General features: G+C 39.2%; 1 protein-coding gene across 6 annotated transcripts in view; it reads right to left on the reverse strand.

The window, feature by feature from the left end:
* The window catches only part of PRIM2 (DNA primase subunit 2), a 114,988-nt gene that overhangs the window by 19,142 nt on the left and 75,113 nt on the right, over nucleotides 1-20,733 (reverse strand). For all 6 annotated transcript variants that reach the window (XM_083177279.1, XM_083177275.1, XM_083177274.1 and 3 more), the window contains 3 exons: nucleotides 18,741-18,926; nucleotides 2,559-2,685; nucleotides 1,117-1,199 (listed from right to left, as the gene is read on the reverse strand). In XM_083177279.1, coding sequence (XP_083033405.1) covers nucleotides 1,117-1,199; nucleotides 2,559-2,685; nucleotides 18,741-18,926 — 396 coding nt within the window. The remainder of the gene's footprint in view (nucleotides 1-1,116; nucleotides 1,200-2,558; nucleotides 2,686-18,740; nucleotides 18,927-20,733) is intronic.

Below are 20,733 nucleotides of genomic sequence, written 5' to 3' on the forward strand. Positions count from 1 at the left end.
TTAAAAAAAAAAAGAAGAGAACCCAAGTATTTTTAATGCATGTTTAACAAGTATAAAATTGTGACACACTTTTAAACTCAATGGCAATTACTTGTCTATGCCAATTGATTTATAGGTTTAATAAATCAGGGGTGCACAACCCTCACTCCTATACTTATAGCTCACTTACCTGTAACAGGATGTTGTTCACCCTGTACAACCGGAAATTCTTTTTAAAATTTCCCCTGACAATATGAGGAAAATGCCAGAGCAAATTGTGTTCATGTACTGCAGTACTGCTAAGAATAGATACTGCTCTCCGCCTGGGAGTGTTGTTCTAACTCCCCACTACTGTTTCTCCGCTACACCACTGCTCTCCTCCCTCTATCCTCATTAACATACTTGGATCCAGTGCAAACAACCTAGGTAAAGGATTTTGGACTGCGATCATTCCGAAGATTTAAAAGACTTCTGATTAAAGAGAGGATACAAGTATCACTATAATTCTCCACGAATGGGGAATATTTGGAATTTAACGCCTATACCAATTGTTCTGATTTAAAATGGATATATGCTTGCTGCAAAACGTGTGCAGTATCACATGCATTTATTTTGATTGACTATGATAATTCTCCACTGATGAGCAGATTTCAAGTGTTTAGGAATAGGCCCCGGTATGGAGATATGAATAGGGATAGACCACGTCTACCCCACATTGATAATTAACTCATGCTTGACCTGCCTCTTGTTGAAATATTTTTTCTTACACAATGTGGAAGGCAAAGTAGAGTACATGGATCCGGGATCATGCTATTTTATTAGTAGTCTTTGATTGATACCATTGTCAAACATGATACTAATTCTGGTGTGTGTTCTACTGAATTCATATTGCAATGGCCTATTTGATGTAATGTATGTACCTGTCATGCTTCAATAAAGAAACCTTTGCTTAAAAATAACTCCTCCTCCTCCCATAACACGGACCATTGCTGTATAAGGAAAGGGTGAGGCAAAGCAGCAAAAGCATATTGCTTAGTTACCAGAATAAAAACGGTTTAGCAACTATTTACAGCACGCACAACACAAAAAAGGGACTTTTCTTCATATATGTCCTCTAGTAATCTATATCATGCATACCTGATTTATCCCTGCAGAGGAAATTTTAAATGACTGCAACTTCTGTTTCAACAACTCAGGATCACTGTGTTTAAAAGGACAACCTAACAAAAGGTAATATAAAAAAAAGAAGATTGTTTACCCATGGATGATAAAAAAACATTGGTGATGCTTACTAAATTGACTATATTGCTTCAAAGCCAAATAATGATAAAACTAAAGTTAATTATTTATACTTTTAACTGTTGCATAGTTTTATTTTTCTTCCAAACTAAATAAGTCTATTGTGTTTATTAGAGCATTGCAGATTAAAGATTTCCATGGAGCATTATAGAGGAACAAGGCAGCATTTACATCCTGTGAAGAAAATTAGGTAATTAAAAACAGACATAAGAGCCAACAATGGAACAGGAAAAAATGTCATCATATTTAAAGTCTGGTCTTTAATTTTCATTATACATAATATACTAAATCTAGGTAAACACTAGACCCAGAGTGGCCGACCAGTCAGAGACAAAGAGCCAAAAAGATATGTTTAGGGACGCCAGTGCCAACATCATGCGCGTACCCCCAAAAATGGGGCATGGCCTCTAGGTCATGTCCCCGGTATTAAAAAATAAAATAAAAGATTAAACATAAAATACATTGAAAAAGCCAAATAACACACAAAACATTATAGGCAATGCTGACAATTGGTCGGGGACAGTGTTTTCACTGGAGAACACTGGCCCTGACAGATAGTTCAGCAAACACTGCTGTGTGGGGTAGGGGTTTGTCACGGGCCACCCGCTGTGTGGTGCAGGAGTTGCCATGGGCCATCGGCTGAGTGAGGAAGAGGGCGCCGCTGGCCACCTGCTGGGGAGGGGGAGTGATGCCAGACACCCTCCATATGGGATGGGAGCATGCGGCTCGAGAGGCGTGGGTTGGCCACCCCTGCACTAGACTATATATACAACCGTTAAGGGTGCTCTGCTGGTGCAATGGCAGGGCCACAGACATGTCTGCTTGGTGTGTTCCCATACTAAGACATGGGTGCCTCGAGACACTTGCAGAGGTGTTTTGGATTGGTGGCTCAGGTCCAATTAAATTTTTATGGTGAATGTAATAAGCAAAAACCAGTGCTGGTGGCTGCCAATCCTAACATATGTTAAACAAATAGAAGTGAATCTGGTCTCTCACCACATAACTGACCCTAAAGAGGATGTAATAACTAATTTTATTTAATTAGAAAAAAAAAATTTGGGAACCCCTGAGCTAAAGTAGTTTTTTTTATCAATGGGGTTACTGCTTCATTTGTTTTTCAGATTAGTTACCTTTTAGAATGTGTTAGGTAAATCATGTGACACAAAAGGCTGATTTTCTTTTCCCCTGAGTTTTTGAATACAGGCACAAAGCACTGAAAAAAAAAAAAATATATATATATATATATATATATATATATATATTTGATGACAAAGGCTTACCATGGTAGTCGCCTTGACCTGGTGGGTTTGATAAAATAATTTTCATGCAACTGAATGGTGTATAGTCCGTTCTTTTTCCTTCTCTACCATAGTTGTGGCGAATGGAATACGCATACACTTTGTCAAACTGAAAGCAAAAGACCTTTTATTATAATATATACAGAGCTATCAAGATGAAAACAAAAACAATACACCAAGCAATTCTAAAGCTGTATAATACATGTATCTGAATAAAGCATTATTCTTGAAGATAAACAGCACTTGTCAGAACATAAAATGCAATGAATTCTTCTGAATAAGCCCACTCCTATATAAGTATCAGGATATTACAAATGGAAGGTGCATGTTCCCAGCATGATGGCACTCCAATTATTCACAGAAGAATATTATTCCATCACAGAATTAACATACTATTCAACTTGACTGCACGCGATGTGTGCTCAGCGATCTGTGCCGATCAGGATTTTGCCTATAATACCAAAACCCTACAATATAAGCAGGATAGACAGTGCATGTACTGTATCTATGCAGGTGATGGCGACACGCAGGACCTCACTTCGCCACCGCTGGGGGGGGGGGGGGGGGGCATACACATGGCCCGATCCATGCCATTTTCTAAGCGATCTAGTCAGATCGGTCAGAAATAGTGTTTTACTTCCACTATACTTTTATGGGAATTAAATTAGCTGCAGTAATTTACAGTGGTTAAACAGATCCTCTGGAGTTATCCAATTAGCCCTAATGTCGGCCTGACTGCAGCTATTTATCTGCGCAGAAAAAAAGGGGAAAAAATATTAGGTTAAAAAAAAAATTGCTGAAAGATGATCATGTCTAATGTGTTGAATATATTTCTACCAAGATCATACTGTAGAAACATAATAATAAATAAATCAACCAACCAAGTATACAATTTAACACAAATGCATAAAAATCAGGATTAAAAATAAATAATTTGAGTCAATATTTATTTTCTATAGCATCTTGAGGAGGTTAGCATTTCTGCTTAACATATCTGAAGTACATTGTTAATTAACAATACTGCTTACTTACCTACAGTAAGGAAAGTTAAGGATTTATCGAGGAGGCAGTGCTTAGGGCAGCGCCTGCTCTAAGTGCTGCCTCCTCCCCAACCCCCAATGACGCGCCAACTCCCTGCCGTGGCCCCCGGATGACATCAGCGAACCGGCAATATTGTTGCTTCGCTGTGGGGATGTGAACATCCCAAAATGCAGGTTCGCGCCGGGACTGAGCCGTTTCAAAGTCCTGGTGTGAACCTGCATTTTGTGATGTGAAAGCATTATTAGGTAGAGGGCATTGCAGTAATCTAATCGAAATCATACAAATGAATGTATGATTTTTGTCAGCTCTTCAGAGGGAAGTGTTTGTTTCTGGCTATGTTCCTCAGATAAAAGAACAAGGATTTGGTTGTGGCTGAAATCTGAAGGTTAAGTGTCAAGTGTCCAGCGCCAAGATTCCGCACATGATCATAGTTTTGTAATTCTGTACCCGCAAGTGTCAGTCCAGTTGGGTGGCTATGCTGAAGTCTTGTCCTTTGATGTTGAAGCCTTATCTTTAGGACCTCTGTTTTATCAGGATTCAGTCGCAGCCAACTGGCACTCATCCACTCTTGGAGCTCAGCTAGACAGTCATTTAGGGTTGTTATTGGGTTCTCAGTGCCCAGAGAAAAATACAAGTACAGTTGTGTATCATCTGCATAGCAGTGGTAGACCCTGCCATGCCACTTACTGTCATTATTTCACCCAGTGGCAACATGTACACTGCAATAAACATGAGGAATAGCATACAACCTTGTGAGACACCACAAGGCAGTGGCACTGATGGTGATGAGTATACTCCAGATGATACTGTTTGAACCAGTTAACACTAACACCCCTTTACCCAGGTCTACTGGGCAATGTTGCGTATATACAGTAAATCTCCCTTACAATGCTTCTCAACTTGCAACTCTTATTTCTTCAGTGCCTCCACCCAAATCTTGTCATACCGTGTTTGTGGGGGATGTTCAGGTTCAGGAACACCAGAGGGAGATTCGGGGACCCTCTGCCCAACACAGCTCAGACCACAAACACCACAGGAATGCAAAAGCCAACCTGGCACATTTATTAAAATGGACCGGGATAACTACAGCTTTTATGCATTTTATATGGAATGAGTAATTGTGAAATCAATTAAAGAAATCATATAGAAGATAGTCATGGACATCTAAACATCTGAAAGACATAATACAGTAATCTAATTACACAGACAGTGTTCTATTACAATAAACTGCTTATACACACAGACTCACTGCCACACTGTAACATCTTGCAATAAAATAGTGAGGCAGTTAGGAATATCCAAATCGATATTCAATAGTATCCCAGATGCAAGCCCTATCTAGTTATATATGCAGTTCAGATGGATCGCAAGCATATCCAATACTCCTTCTCCCTCACATGACACTTCTCACAATGGCATACCTCCCAACTGTCCCGCTTACCGCGGGAACGTCCCGATATTCGCCGCGCGAACGTCCCGACCTCCCAACTACAAAAGTTGGGAGGTATGCAATGGGGGTAGTATGGATGGTGTAATGGTTAGCATTACTGCCTCACAGCACTGAGGTCATGGGTCCGATTCCCACCTTGGCTCTAACTGTGTGGAGTTTGTATAATCTCCCTGTACTTGCGTGGGTTTCCTCCGGGTACTCTGGTTTCCTCCCATAATCCAAAAAAATACTGGTAGACTAATTGGTTCCCAACAAATTAACCCTAGAATATCTGTGTGCATGTACATGTGGTAGGGAATATGGATTGTAAGTTCCATTGGGGCAGGGACTGATGTGAATGTAAAAATATTCTCTGTAAAGCGCTGCGGAATATGTATGCGCTATATAAAAACCTGTTAATAAATAAATAATAAATAGTACTGTGCCATCCAGTCCATTTTCAGGCACTCAATAAGAAGCCCATGGTCCATTGTATCAAATGCTACAGAGAAATCCAGAAGGATTAAAATTGATCAGTCACCTCTGGGTGGATTGACGGAATAGTCCACCTGCTTTTGATGGAAATACAGATAAAACCAAAAGGTTTTGGCTGTCTTTCCAGAAATCTCAATCAGACATAAAAAAAATGCCGGATTGAGGCAAGGAGGACGGCACTGGGTGAGCAGCAGCATATTATACAGCGCCTTCAATCTGTCCCCCTCCACCTTCCATACAAAGCCACAGCCGGGCCAGGTGAGAGCAGCTCACTCAGCCCCATCCAGGCTCCATCCCGGATCCTGCTGCCAGCCTGGTGAGCAGCAATCAGGATAAATCTGACGTTGGATTTGGCTGCTGCATTGAATAATGTACGCTGGAATGGTTTCCGGCATTAATTGAATATATACCATAGTGTTGTTCACACTAAATTGAAATTACTAAATCATCCCTCCAAAGGCCATGAACATGTTGTTGTAGAAGACTAGCACAGATGTAAGTTACATCATCTTAGTCTGTGTGGCAGAGGTTGTGGGATTTTAGTTTGGCGATACAGTAGCTGGATGTCTAATACCCCTTTCAGACCGCACTCTAAACCTGGGTTATTGCCGGGATGTTACGTCACCAACCCCAGACGAGGTGCGGTGTGAAAGGGCCACCCCTTGTCGATCACAGTTCTGACGGGTCAATGTGCAGTGTGAATAGGTAACCTGGGTCCCGTTCACAGTATGGAGGAGGCATTGCTGTCAGCTCCAAGCGCTGCCTCCTCCCCCACCCCTGATGACGTGCCGCTGCTCAGCCCTGCCCATGTGCAATTAGCCAGGTCAGATGCAGAGCTTTCAGACCGCAGTCCTAATCCCTAAATGTATTTTTATTGCCGTTAGTATGCTATATATGAGAATAATGTATAGAAATGTCTAAAAATGGTTTTAAAATGATAAGGATGCAAAACTACCAACAATATAAGAAAATCATTCAATTTTGTGCATGCAAGAAGGTATACTAAAGGAAAAAAATATGAATAAGTGACATAAAAGTCCCAAACATCTAATACGTATAATTCTATTCAACCTACAGTTAAGTACTGTGAAATGAACAGGGCAGACTTGAATATCGGGTTAACCAGAGAGGAAATTATCCAGAAAGTGCTGTGATATGTAAAGTGTTTTAAAGCAATGAGCACCATCTGCAAATTGATGGATACTGATCAAAAACTTTCATTCTGCATTATTTATTCCTAAATGGAAGCACATTCATTTCCAACTGTTTATTGTGCTGAATACAAACAGAGCCTGGGACATCTGCTAAAAAATAAAATAACATTTTTCCCTTGTCACATTTTTTATCATTCAAAACAAAAACAATTCAGCTGTATTTGCACAGTCCGTCACAGCAGCTCACCTTATTACTAAAATGTGAGGACACATTCTGTTTATCTGTTTCCAGCTATAATCTTAGCGAAACGTGAAATTGATAATACCTTAATGCCATTTTAAATCACAAGCGCACAACAGACTACCCCTTAAACCCTGACATAAAAGCATTATTATTCCTGCCCGACCACTCAATCTATTAAACTTTACATTACCATAAGCCTTTGTATTTGCATGTTAAGCAGAGCAGGAAAGGTAACTTTTCAGTGTTTCTGGCTTAAAGAAAATTAATCTACATATTAAGTGAGTGGCGAGTGGACTTGTGATCTTGCCAGTGAAGTCATCACCCATAAAACGTCTGGCTTTGCCTTTGAGCAGTCAACCTTTACCACAGATCTTGCTGGTTTCTACTATGCACCAAAATTATTCAGTAATCTAATGAGATGTGCTGTACAAATAATTATCCCCAGAACAGAACAGCCGTACTCTGCAGAAACAGATGGGATACTACCATACTTATGAATATATAATTTACAGCCACCAAAGGCATTGAATAAACAGCAGGAGAATAAACTCATCCGTTAAGAGATGCTGGTGTACTAGGAAAAAGCAGTCAATCCTGGATATTTACACACTTCATCATGCAACACCTTTCAAGCCACTGTGAAAACTACTTAAAGGAACCGTCCCACAATGTATCACATTCGTTATCAAGTTCAACCGCTGCAAGTCTTTGAACCTGCTAACAGGGCATGGTAATGCATTTTGAAGAAGTTGACATAGCAGTTGAATGTAGAGATTTGCAAGCATGTCCCCCAATGACAATAATAGTGATGCCTTACAGGCAGTGATTCGTGTGTAATGAAGCGGAGCTTAGCAGCTGTCTCACACAGGTGATTTGGGGAAAAAGTGAAAGTTGTATCTGTTTACTGGCAATAGCAGCATCTCGCCAACTTCCCCAATATGTTCATAAGGGAACTTTCTATTCACATACTGGATGCACACTGTCAATCATGACCATAAAGAAGTAATAATAATATTGCACAATGACTGTTTATAACTACAGATGCAAGGATTAATGATCTAGAATAAGGGATGATAATGCAAGGAGATAATGGTTAAGGTGGATTAATAAGTATGAGAGGGTTAATGAAGACTGTGGACATGGTGATGGCAAAAATTATAAAAGCCACATGTGGATAAGGCTATTCGGTGGATGAGGAGTGGACAAATGGAATGGAGGTTTCAGAGTAGGCAATAACAATGCTGGGGAGGTTGGTGAATGGGTCTGAGTCTAAAGATTAATCGAGGAGGGGTGAGAGAGGTGCAACATAAAGAGGACTGAGGAGTAACAGAATAATGGAAAAGGTTAATCATGTGTATTGCTGGTGTGTAATTAATAAGCTTTGTGCAAAGTGAGTTAAAGTTAATGGTCAGAGTCAATTAGCCACAGTACCTACCCTAGACTTATGGCTTCCTGATATAAAGCCTGGAGCTAGTCTTTTACACACCCAATAGTTAGCGCTGTAATTGTGCAGCTAACGTGCATTCATGCACAGAGACAAGGTTACTGGTGCAGAGCAAAGGGTTACCACATTGCCCATGATATGGTACGAAAATCACAAATTTCAATTGGATCATCAGGTAGGGGCGAATGGAAATCTGCACTAAGTGAAGTCTGTGGGCTTATCAGAGGCTGTAATTGAAAAGCCCATGCCACCCAAGCAAGTGGCATGATGACACCCAAGAGGAAACGGCAGAAAGGAATTCAGGGACACAGTCCAATACAGATGACAAGTCAGGGGAGCATAGCTAGATTTGAGTAACATGCATGTACAGAGGATACTGAAATCCAAAAGTGTTGATTAGTTTGCCAAGAAATGTGGTATAGATTTATTTAAGTTGAGGAGCCCTGAGGTACTCCAACTGATAGAGGTAGTAAAGAGGAGGTGTAATCACTCTTTCAGTGTTCGTTTCTCTGATTCAGAGTAAGATGAGAACCAATAAAGAGCTGTGCCCTTAAGACCAAGGGATTGTAGTGTTTGGATGAGAAGAGAATGGTCAACAGTGTTGAAAGCAGCAGAGAGATCTAGAAGAATAAGTCGTCTGCGGAGTTATCAATCATTCACTACGATAGACATTGCTGTCTCTGTGGAGTGTTGGGAACGAAATACTGATTGAAGTGAGTCCAATAAGATGTGTGAGCTAAGAAAGTGTGAGGCGAGTGTAAGAGTCTCTTAAGGAGCTTGGAGGGGTATGGGAGCCGAGAGATGGGAAAGTAGTTTGAGTCAGATTTGTGAAATGTGGTTACAAGAACACTGTGGAAGAAGGGGAAAAGAAAAAAAGTTTGGAAAATGTGTGGTTTTTCTTGCACTGAAGTATAAGTTATAGATATAGTATGGCAAAGTATTACTTGATTCTACTCTAAACAACAACCAACTTTACATTTATCTATGAAAATAACAGGTGCTAAACACTTCAAATCCTGTATCAACTTCAAGAATTCTCAGAGACGGCTGATAGAACGGAAACAAACTGAAACAAACTGAACAGAAAGTGCAGTGGCTATTTGTTCTAGGACAGTTCTATAAACTAAGAATCAAATTGTTTACTTGGCTAGCAAATTGCAGAAAGCAAAGACGACATTCGCAGTATAATGTAAACTGGGAGAATTGCAGACACCATCCTGAGCCCCAAAAAAGTGTCAACTTCCGCAGCGGGACAATACAGAAGGCCAAAAGTGGCCATAAAGAAAGTACTGGAGTTTCTTAAAAGGTGTAAAATAGATTATTTTTGAAGCTTTTATTAATGGTGTCATACCAAATTAATGTCCTGCATGCAAACATTTTTACCAGTGGGCTGTGCAAACACAAACTCAAAATTTCCTCACAAATAGCAATGAGGGTTTGGAATGGAATTGCAAATGCAATTCACGCTGCGAGGCTGCGGTGAGAGCAGCTTGCAGGAACAGGTACAGGTACAGCTGTATTTGCTTAACATTTTATTATTCACTTCAGGCACCTTGCAAAAATATGTTGGAAACTTCACCATGAGGACAATCATTTGTTATGCCAGGGACAATTGTGAAACAATTTAACATACATTTTTTTTTTTTAAGCAGTCTATGTGATGATGAAATTCATTACAATTGTCAACATTTACATAGCGTATTTAACCTTGGGGCACACCAATGAACATAGTTATTTAGGGTCTCTGTAATGAAAATGCTTCACTGCGAAATACACAGAGGTATAATTAAATTCAATGGGAATCCACATTAGCTGTGCAGAATAATTAAAAGTGCATTACTATTTTAAATCTACATAACTAAGTCCTGGAGATATTCTCATTAGTAATACTTTAACTACTGTTCTATAAAAATAGACCTTAGTTCCAAGGTCAAATACCAACTTCTGCAAATAGAAACGTGTAATTGCTGTAAAAAATATATATAATTTTTTACTTCGTTAAATTATATTGTCCTTCCTGCTCTAACACAAAATCACTAGAGGATCGTTAACCTTTGTTATTCACTATTACCTAACAAGTAAACACGGTCTATGGCAGCGAGTAGACACTAAAGTTCTCCCCCAATATAAATATAAAGGCAAACAGTTTCCACTTATACATACAGATGAGTTCAAGATTGTATAAGGACACATCTATAACGGTTTACCTTTGTAAAACTATGCTGTACCGCAGCTGGGACAGATGTAATTTTGACTTGAGAGGGGCATATCTTAACCATGGTGTAATAATGAAACTGTGAAGCACATGTGGGCTACACACAAAAGCAGTGACTTTTACGCTGCATGCAAAAAAGGGTTGCGGTTACTTTTTTGTTTTGCTTTACTTCTACCTCAGAACCAGGCCTGTGTCTTCAAAATCCACAGGATATATTTCCGCAGTCATCTAGACATGAATTGTGAATAATTTGTAATGAAAAAGAGGTAGTTAAAATTCCAAAAAAAAGGGGGCAGCTGCAGTCGTGGAAGCAATTTGCTTACAGTTACTGGAAAGAGTGTTTACGTCGGCTGTCGGAAAATATTTACAGATAAAAAGAACATTGGTATTATTTCTTTATTTCAAAGAAAAAGTGCTCTTTTGCCACTCTCCTAATCCTAAAATCAGAGCAGGTGAAATTAAGTACTCCAGAGTTAGTTTAAACTATACATAAGTGCTTGAAAGCAGCTTTGATGACAGGTTATTTAAAGGCAAGAGGTCGTTGGGAGTATTGTCCTGGTGAACTCAATGCTGCTGATTGCATATAATTTCACATAGCGTGAGTTTTTGAAGTGGGAAAAACATTCCACATAATCCTCTTCCTTCAATAAGAACAATACCACGCATTCTTTAGACCTGTACTTACTTTCAAAAAGAATGATGAAGAACAATTAAAGATCCAATTTCCAAAATGGAGGAATAGCTTCAACGGAGGCACAATAAAAGAAACATTTTAGAACATTACAGGGAGATTATTATATTTTGTGTTAAAAGTGGGAAGGAAGATGTGGTAAGAGCCTATTAAATTATTCAAAATTATCACCAAAAGTCAAAAGAATGTGATATTGAGATGCAGATTTATGTTAATACAGGTTGAGTATCCCGTATCCAAAATGCTCGGGACCAGGAGAATTTTGGATAACGGATTATTCCGTATTTCGGAATATTTTAATATTTCAATTATGTATTTTGAAGTATCTTGCATGTATGCTGTATAAACACATAAAATACACACAAATATATTTTATTACCACATAAAATACACACAAATATATTTTATTTGTTCAAAAAACAAGGTTTCAAAACATGAAACAAAATCTGTGTACTATCTCAGATATTGAATTTGAATGCCAAGCAATCATTTTCTTGCACATATATAGTGTCAGTTACATATCATGTCACCAGTAGTGCTGTTACAAATGTCCCCAGTGAGTTTTTAGCAAAACAATTTTTTTTTTCACTTTCTGGAATGTATGGTTTTCGGAATAATTCGGATACGGGATACTCAACCTGTAGAAGGTACAAAAATGATAATCAGAAGAGATCCATCTCCAAGGGCCTTATTCTGGTTCACTTTTTCGGATGTGCGTTCGTTCGGAAAGGACTGAACGCAATGCACGTCGGACCTTCAAAGAACACACGCCTACAGGTCGTTCGCATCCGTTCGGATAGACTTTCAAAGAAGAGGGAGTGTCTTCGGACTGTATCCACACGTCCGTGTGCGGTCGGAACTCAAAGATTCTACTGCGACCACCTCACAAATCTATTCGGAAGTCATGCTTCACCCACATTACACACTTATCCAATTAGGCTACCTCCTAACATATATTCTTTATATTTGTAATCAATTACTTCCTAATTGACACTTAAACACATTACTTCCTATTGAGATTAACCCTTACATCATGTTAAGTTTTATAAGTTCATTGTTGCACCTTTACCTGTGTATATTATATATTAATTGCAAGGCAATGTCTTCTCGCCACCTCAAACTCAATATTTTTAAAACGGAATTACTTTTATTCCCACCAGCTAAGAACAGTTACCAGTTATCAGATTAAATGAAAAATTTACAAAATGTGATTAACACATAGTAAATGAAAAATACCTACAGTTTAAAACACATTTAGCCAGCAATGACTTAGTGGTTTCAATTTAAGCTGTGGAAAGTGTTTAATTAATCACTAATGACCAGAGGACTGGCTTGTATTGTGCTCAGCTGCGAGTATTTAAGGTGCGGGCGTACTAATTGGGCAATCCGAATGCCTAGCGCATGAACCATTGCCTTCCGAGAAGTGAAAGCTGCTTGTTTTCACCGTACATTTCTGCCGTGTTGGTTCGCTTGTGCTTGGTGTCTGGTCCGAATGCATGCCTACCACAGTTCGTGCACTCCCACATTAACGCCCACTTTGAAACTGCGCCCTTATACACACCCACATGACGCCCATATTAAGCCCATCTTTCCTGAGCGTGTTCGGTGGACATTTGTAGACTGTATTGTTGAGAACAAGTGCATTGCGTTGCTTACGCATGCGCAGCTAGCTAAAAGTCGTCGTCTGAAAGAATTCGGAATGGACCGCCTCAACCAGAATAAGGTCTCAAGTGACCTTACTGAAGAAAGTGCTTTGGTTTATATTCCTAACAGTTTGACGTGACTTATCAAAATTATTTGGTGCAATTGGCCAGAGTGTGTAATCAAAGGTATCCTTCCTCAAGGATTACTATGTACACTACATATTGGTTTGTCTATTCAGCTGCTCATCAACTGTAGAAGAAGATACCTTGACATTCTCCATCATCTTGGTTGTTTGTTGCATTCATAAATAACAAGATTTGAAAGAAACATTGCTACACCCATCTTTGGATGTGGCTGCATGAAAACACTGCAATGTTAAAGCAGCAGATAATGTCAACCATAAGGTGTGTACTCTGGAAGGGTAGAATACCTTTGATGACATTGATATGACTGTCACAACACCAAGATCAATCCAAATATACATAGGCGTAAGGTTAGTGAGACATTAAGACTGTTCAATAGTGGAAATCCTGGAATACAGATATGCAAGATTTAATTGGCACTCTTATTTTGGATGGTTCAGGGTTGTCTGAAGCGTTTCAGAAAATCTATGGACCAAATCCTGTGCTAAATATGATGGCTGGAAAAGTAGTCTCTGGAGCGATATGAGGTCTTGGTAACGTACTTTTTTCCAGATGTTTTCCCTTGCAATGAAGATGGATCCCCAAATTGCCTGGTTGTTGATTATACAGCTTACATAGTTAAGGATGTGGACTTGTCTAACGCATTGTCTTAGACTTGGCACAGCTTTGGAGGAGATGACTTGGCACAGCTTTGGAGGAGATGAGAACTCACATTCAATCTTCTTCGAAAACAAGAAAACTCTGGTTGGAATATCAGTAAATGATCAACGTTGAACATACCTTGACCACTGCAAGTCAAGCTTGATCACAACAAGTCAACTTGACCATTTTGGGGGGGATTCTCATCTAATTTTGTATATGTTATTCAGCAACTCTTTAAAATGCTTCTGAAGCAATTTTGCCCAGGTCTAAAAGCAATTAACCTGGACTGTACAGACATATCCATTTTGAGATGAATAATTTGTGCATATTTTCTTCCAAAGTGTGAGTCAGTCGACTGTGCAAGCAGGACAATTTAAGATATCTTTCAAAAAAAGCTATAGAGTCTAGCTAGATCAATCAGTATGTATGTACAATATCATTCATTTAGGACACTGGGAAAGTTCAAGAGAAATTGGTCACCAATATCTTTCAGTGCATACACCCTCTAGTGTGTATGCACCTTTAGTGTAATGCAGAATACACACTACACAAAAGGCCAAATGTATTAAGCCTTAACAAGTGATAACGACCAGCCAATCACCTCCGTGTTGCAGGCTATGATTGAGAAATTACAGTTAGCAACTGATTGGATGGTCCTTTATCACTTGTTAAGGCTTCATACATTTGGTCCAAAGTGTGTAACCAGCGAGATTGCTGGCAATGGTACGGGGTGGTAATGCTGGCATTTGCAGGTGCATACACATTTACTGATAAGCGGAGTATGGCCGTGCTGCATTCGGCAGCATGACATTGCTAGCGCCATCCCCCGATTGAGCTAGCAGCACGCAGGAGCAAACATTGTTAATGTAGTGATTATTCGATTAACAGAAATAATTCTGTCTAGCTCAATTATCAGTGTTGTCTTGTTGAAAAAAGGTTAGAGAAGGTAAAGGACCTGCTTAAACTTGGTGACAGCACTCAAAGTTCAGATTTACTCATTGTTAGACTAAAACTGTAATTTTTACAGACATAAGTTTTACAAAATGAGAGCAGAAAATCTTTGTAAATGATCAATGCAGATGTTACAATCGCAGCAGCCAGTGAACTAAACACAAGCTGACATACTCCTCAGGTGCTAAGACATGCCATATTATCCATGTATTTTGTAGCAGTACTACACTCCCTTTGTTTAGACTTTCATAGAACATAGAAATACACATTTCTCTGTAAGAAACTGAACAAAGAGCTTCAACATGATTTAAAAGTATTCAAGATAAATATTTACACATATATATATATATGCTTCAAAAATCTATTTTACACTAATGAAAATATGGAGTTCAATATACCAGACAATAAACAACTTAAATTTCAATTTAAAAACAAGTCTATGTGCACTGTAAATTATCTTTATACTGCCCAACAAAATTACTAATAGATCATTTGCACTCTACGAGCATTCAATACCCAGCTCTGATCTTATAAAAACCATGCCGGTTTGAAATAAACTCGTCATTCTAGGGCAAGTCATAAGTCATGGAAAAAAAAGTTGGAATATTCAAAATATGAATTTCCCAGTGCATCAGTCAGTCTATATTATTTTTTTTTTTAAATCAGTTGGAAACAGTGTGTCACATGACATGCAGCAATTTTAGTCTTATTTCAGTAATGGTTACAGACACTGATTGTGACCACTTATTATCTATTGCTGTTTTCAGAAAACAAGGGTAAGAAACTTTTTTAATATATATTATAGTATATAACACAAGTTGAGGACATGTACTGTCAGAAACTATATGTTGATAATCAGTATTTCATATGGTTTTATGTTAGTGAAAGAGTTACTGTACATGTGGAACATAAGACAGTGATGGCTAACCTCGACACTACAGCTGTTGTTGAACTACACATCCCAGCATGCCCTGCATCAGTTTTAGCATGGCCAAATAGTAAAACTGTAGCAGGGCATGCTGGGATGGGTAGTTCAACATCAGCTAGAGTGTCAAGGTTAGCCATCACTGTATTAAGTGTTACATCCGTTACAGGTTTTTTTGTGTTTTTTTTCCATGTTTTGGTTTTAAAAAAATGAGTAAATGCATGATATTTAGCAGATCTCTAACGGTTTATGAGAGGATTAAAAACTCCTTTGCCATTTGTTCACAACTTATTTCCTTTGGCAGTTGTGTACCTGTAACCCATGTAACATGCTTAAAGTAACGGACATAACATTTATGTTTTACATTAACAATATATCCCCGTTAGCCGTTACTACAAGTTCGCATTCTTATCCCAAATGGACAATATGCAAGAGAGAAATACAAAGACGGAAGCTATGACATCTGCAGAAAGAATGAGAAAATACAGAGCCAGACTGAACAAAAAAAAAAGGCTTCAGAAAAAGAAAAAAAATGCGATGGACACCCTGCAGGTGTCATAGCTTCCTTCTTTGTATTTCTTTCTTGCATATTAAAACAACATGAAATACTGATTATCACCATATAATTTCTGACAGTAGATGTCCTCAACTTGTGTTATATACTACAATAATCCTAAAAAGTTTCGTACCCTTGTTTTCAGAAAGCAGCAATAGATAATCAGTGTCTGCCTGATAACCATTACTGAAATAAGACAAAATGGCAGCATGTTATGTGACACACTGTTACCAACCAATTTTTTTAAATGACTATAGGCTATGACTATAGACTATGAAAGGGGGGGGGGTTATGTACTCCAGGATCACTCCCTCGATTCCTTCAGACAGCCGTGATCCTAGCCCGTTTGAGGTTTGCCCAACAGCAAAATCGGCAGGTGAAAAGGGGGAGTGGCCGCGAAAACTGTAGTGAATTGTCAATCTACACCCAGAATCACGGCCGAATATTGCATATGACTGATGCACTGGGAAATTCAAATTTTGAATAGCCCAACTTTTTTTTTTCATGACCCATGTCCACTTTTTTGTGGGACGGTCATGGATATAAATAAGAATGGAGAGTTCTGTGTTCCAGTGATGCATCCAGCCAGTGGTGGGTGGTTATGGCCAAAACAAGATGATGAGATATGGTACCCATCTGCAAACATTGTTAGAAAGGTAAATGACCCTGTACCAGTTAATGCAAGGGGCCTTTTTTCATTTCCTGATTAATGTATTTGATGGTTACATCCGTGGCGATTTTCTGGTTACATCTGTTACACATACATTCCTTTAAATATTGTCAAGGTAATAAAAAAAAACTTTCCTGAAAACTGTACTTAAACAATATGTGTGGTGTATGCTTTATTGTTAAAAAGTATGGAATAAATATTTGTTGTAGTTTCAGAGAAATCAGACGTATTTTATTTCAATAATTACCATGTCCTATTCTGGTTACATCCGTTATATTTAAACAATTAATTGATTTATAGCAGACAACAACGGTGAGGCTTGTTCACACTTCATATATTTATTCACCAGTGGTAGATACAATTGTGGGAGCAATTCAGAAGTTTACCACAAACATTGTATCTGAAAGTTACATCCGTTACTTTGGAATTGCCCTCTACCAGTTCTCCAGAAACCACTATCACTATCCAAATGAATAGTAACTGATCTTTTTTTTCTTTGAACGAATCAGTGACGGCAATAAAGTCTTTAGTATGGGATGGGTCACTAGGTCTACAAACGTTAGGTTGACACACGAAATAGGTCAACGTGGAAATGTATTACTTTTTTTCTTAAAGGTGGTTCTCAGAGTGAGAATAGTGTGCCGAGCATAGAGAGGCACTGTGGCCAAAGCATGGTGAGCGTAGCGAGCCATGCGAGGGAACGGGGTACACTTATACAATGTCAACATTATGCTTGGGTTGACCTAATAACTGTGTCAACCTATTTCATGTGTCGATCTAGTGACTGTCGACCTAAGTTCTGACGGCGCTACCCCTCAAGTATGGAAGAATAGAAAATAAATGTGATAATCAGTCTGCGTTCCAAAAGTAAATGAGGATAGAAAATTTCATACGAAAAAAGAGAAGTGAGCAAACAAGGAAAGTTTAAGTTGTAAATTATCAGTGTAAAGGGCCCCAAGATTTCTGTTGCCGGCCCTGGATATAGGATGGAAGGATTGTTGGAGGGAGAGACACCCCAGGATACGGACGGTTTTATGCTACTCTGTCTCTCAAACAATGTAAGAGAACCCCAAAATTAGAGTCTTGCTTTGACACTTATGTCTTAATCTACAGTTACCACTCATGTATTAAGTTCTTTCATGTATCCTAGAAATAGCTTTCTAAAAGTAATTGACAAGCTTTGTTAAAGTGTTGTACTTTTACTTCACAAACTTTATATGTGATCAGCCAAAAACGTGATATTTTATCCAAACACCACTTCAGCTATATTTTATAATCCCAATTTATATTATGCAAAACAAAGTCATTGTGTACAAATATTAAACCTTCCAGAATAAGCCATTACTATAACAAGCATCTGCATTAACAATGGTGACATTGCAGATTAGTGTAGCATTGCACAGGTGCTTTGAATGTTTGTGTACATCCACTGAAATTGCTCCATGCTGATACATGGGGCAGTATTCAATGAAAATATTCACGGCGTGCAGCCAATCCTGTTTAGGATTCGCTGCACAGTCGCCGTGTTCCGGAGCCTCGCTGTCCCCCTGCTATCCCGACAGCGAGTGTTGCAGGGAGCCGGAGGACAGTGGCAGGCAGGGAGATAGAATTCTCCCTGCCTGCCCCAGAACGTATGTGTGTGTGCGTGTGTGTTTTCCAACGCGAAAATAGCACAAATTCGCTGTGAAACAGGGCGAATTATCCTCATGGAATACTTGCTATGGAAGTGAATGGGTAAAACTTTTCACATGAGAGAGCACGCACCATACAATGTTTCCACAGCCTAAGCACTCCTGTGTGACAATACTAACTATTTTCTATCTGGAAACCTGGCAGTGGCATCATAGAAAGAGCAAATGTGGCACAACCCTGAATATAAAAAACAGTAAAATAAAATAAACACTGAAAAACATAAAATACCTTTTCTGAGTCAACTTTCCCCTTTATGAATTCCATTTTCCAAAACTGCAGTGCCTGGTCTAGTGATAAACCAATTCCCTTGAGGAAAAGGCCATACTGCATGCGGCCACCATGACGAAGGTGATGATGCTCTCTCAAAGACTTATGCAGCTGACGCATGCACAGAGGAAAGGACTTTGAAGCAAGCTGAAAGTGTGAAACATAACATAGTTACTATAATTATATGAGTGCCCTATATGCTGAGTACATATCTATAGCCCATTCATTTAGGGGATTGAAGGGTAATGTACACACATTGGGCCAGATTCTCTAAGCATCAAAAGTGATAAAATGGAGAGTGAGAAACAGCCAGCCAATCAGCTCCTAAATGCCATGTCACAGACTGTGTTTGAAAAATGTCAGACAGGAGCTGATTGGCTGGCTGTTTAGGACTCTCCATTTCATCATTTTTTATGAAGCTTAGAGAATCTGGCCCATTGGGCAGTATTCAATGAAAAAGTTCTCCGTGCATGGAGAGTGTTTTATTTCGCTCTCCATGCACTCTCCGTGTTCCGGAGGGCTCGCTGCCACTCCTGCTCCCTCTATTCAATGTGGTTAAGACTCGCCGCCACTCGCGGCGAGTCTTAACCCCTGCAGGGAGCAGGGAGCTTTCAGGGAGCCGGAAGCAGCCAGAGAGATTAAAGTCTCCCTGGCTGCTCCAGAGGACTGTGGAGGGGAGGGGGGCTCTCCAGGACCCAGGCTGCACCCCCCTATAGCCAGCGGGGGACCCAGTATTCACTGCACCGTTCGTGCATAGTTACGTTCTGGTGCAGTGAATATATGAATATCTAATGAGCGGCTCGAGCGCTCCGGCCCCCTGCTGGCTGCACTGTGTAAAAAAAAAATAAAAAAAAATTAAAAAAAATATTTTTTTTTAATTAAATATATATTCATGTGCTATAAGCACATGAATAAAAATAACATGCCCCTTCACAGAAAAAAAAACCTGATTTTTTGACACCAAAATTAAAAAAAAAAACCTTTTAGATTAAAAGTTCACATTCCAGCTCTCCATCAAAAGATGGAGAATTTCTACACGGAGAGAGACGGCGAAAATTACTTAAAAAGACGGCGAATATTTCACATTGAATAGGGTTGCTCGCTTTTGGAGAGCAAAAGTCTCCATCCAAGGCGAGAAAAGCACAAACTCGCCATAAAACACGGAGAATTTTTCTCATTGAATACTGCCCATTGTCTGAATGATAGTTTATAGACATACCGTATTGGCCATGCAGCACAGTCTATTTCAGATATACAGTATCTGCAGATATATCATGCATGGGAGACCAGCTGACAGCTGGTACATAACTGGATGGGCCACCAGCAACTGATATTTCAAGTGAGTGGGCATATTCAAATGTATACCCAGTTGCAATGTCAGCGCGCACATTTCAATCAGCAGGTGTTGCTTGTGTACGTCCACAGAAGCCACATACAAGAAGCTAAAAATCCAGCATACAAAAACGAGTTCAGAAGAATCATAACTATTATACCAAATCAAAATGTAAAGACAAACTCCATATCTATGCAGATAGATAGACCGTTTCCATGAACGACAATATTCAGATTTGTATATTAAAACTCTTAACGAAGACATTAGACATTGTGCCATCTAAAAGACTGTTTTTAGAAGGACCTATAACAGGAAGCATGTATTCGCCTTAAGCATGCCAAGAACATAATGTGAATAAAGTTAATATACTTCAAAAGACTATTAATGGATATCACAAATATGGTAATTGTGTAGTCTGAAGTACATGAACAAACAAACCAAACTATTTTCTCTGTTATGGGGTATATTAAATTGCTTCCGGAACTGCGAATAGGGCACCCCTCCTGCCGCCTCCATCACTCTCCCGTTCCCGGCGCCAGCTGGTTGAGCAGCAGGGGACAAATCCTAAAATCGGACTTGGCTGCATTGAATAGGGCATGTCAGATCCATTCTGACAAATGA

The sequence above is a fragment of the Crinia signifera genome, chromosome 3 (assembly GCF_055691185.1).
Source record: "Crinia signifera chromosome 3, ASM5569118v1, whole genome shotgun sequence".
Taxonomy (NCBI): Eukaryota; Metazoa; Chordata; class Amphibia; order Anura; family Myobatrachidae; genus Crinia; species Crinia signifera.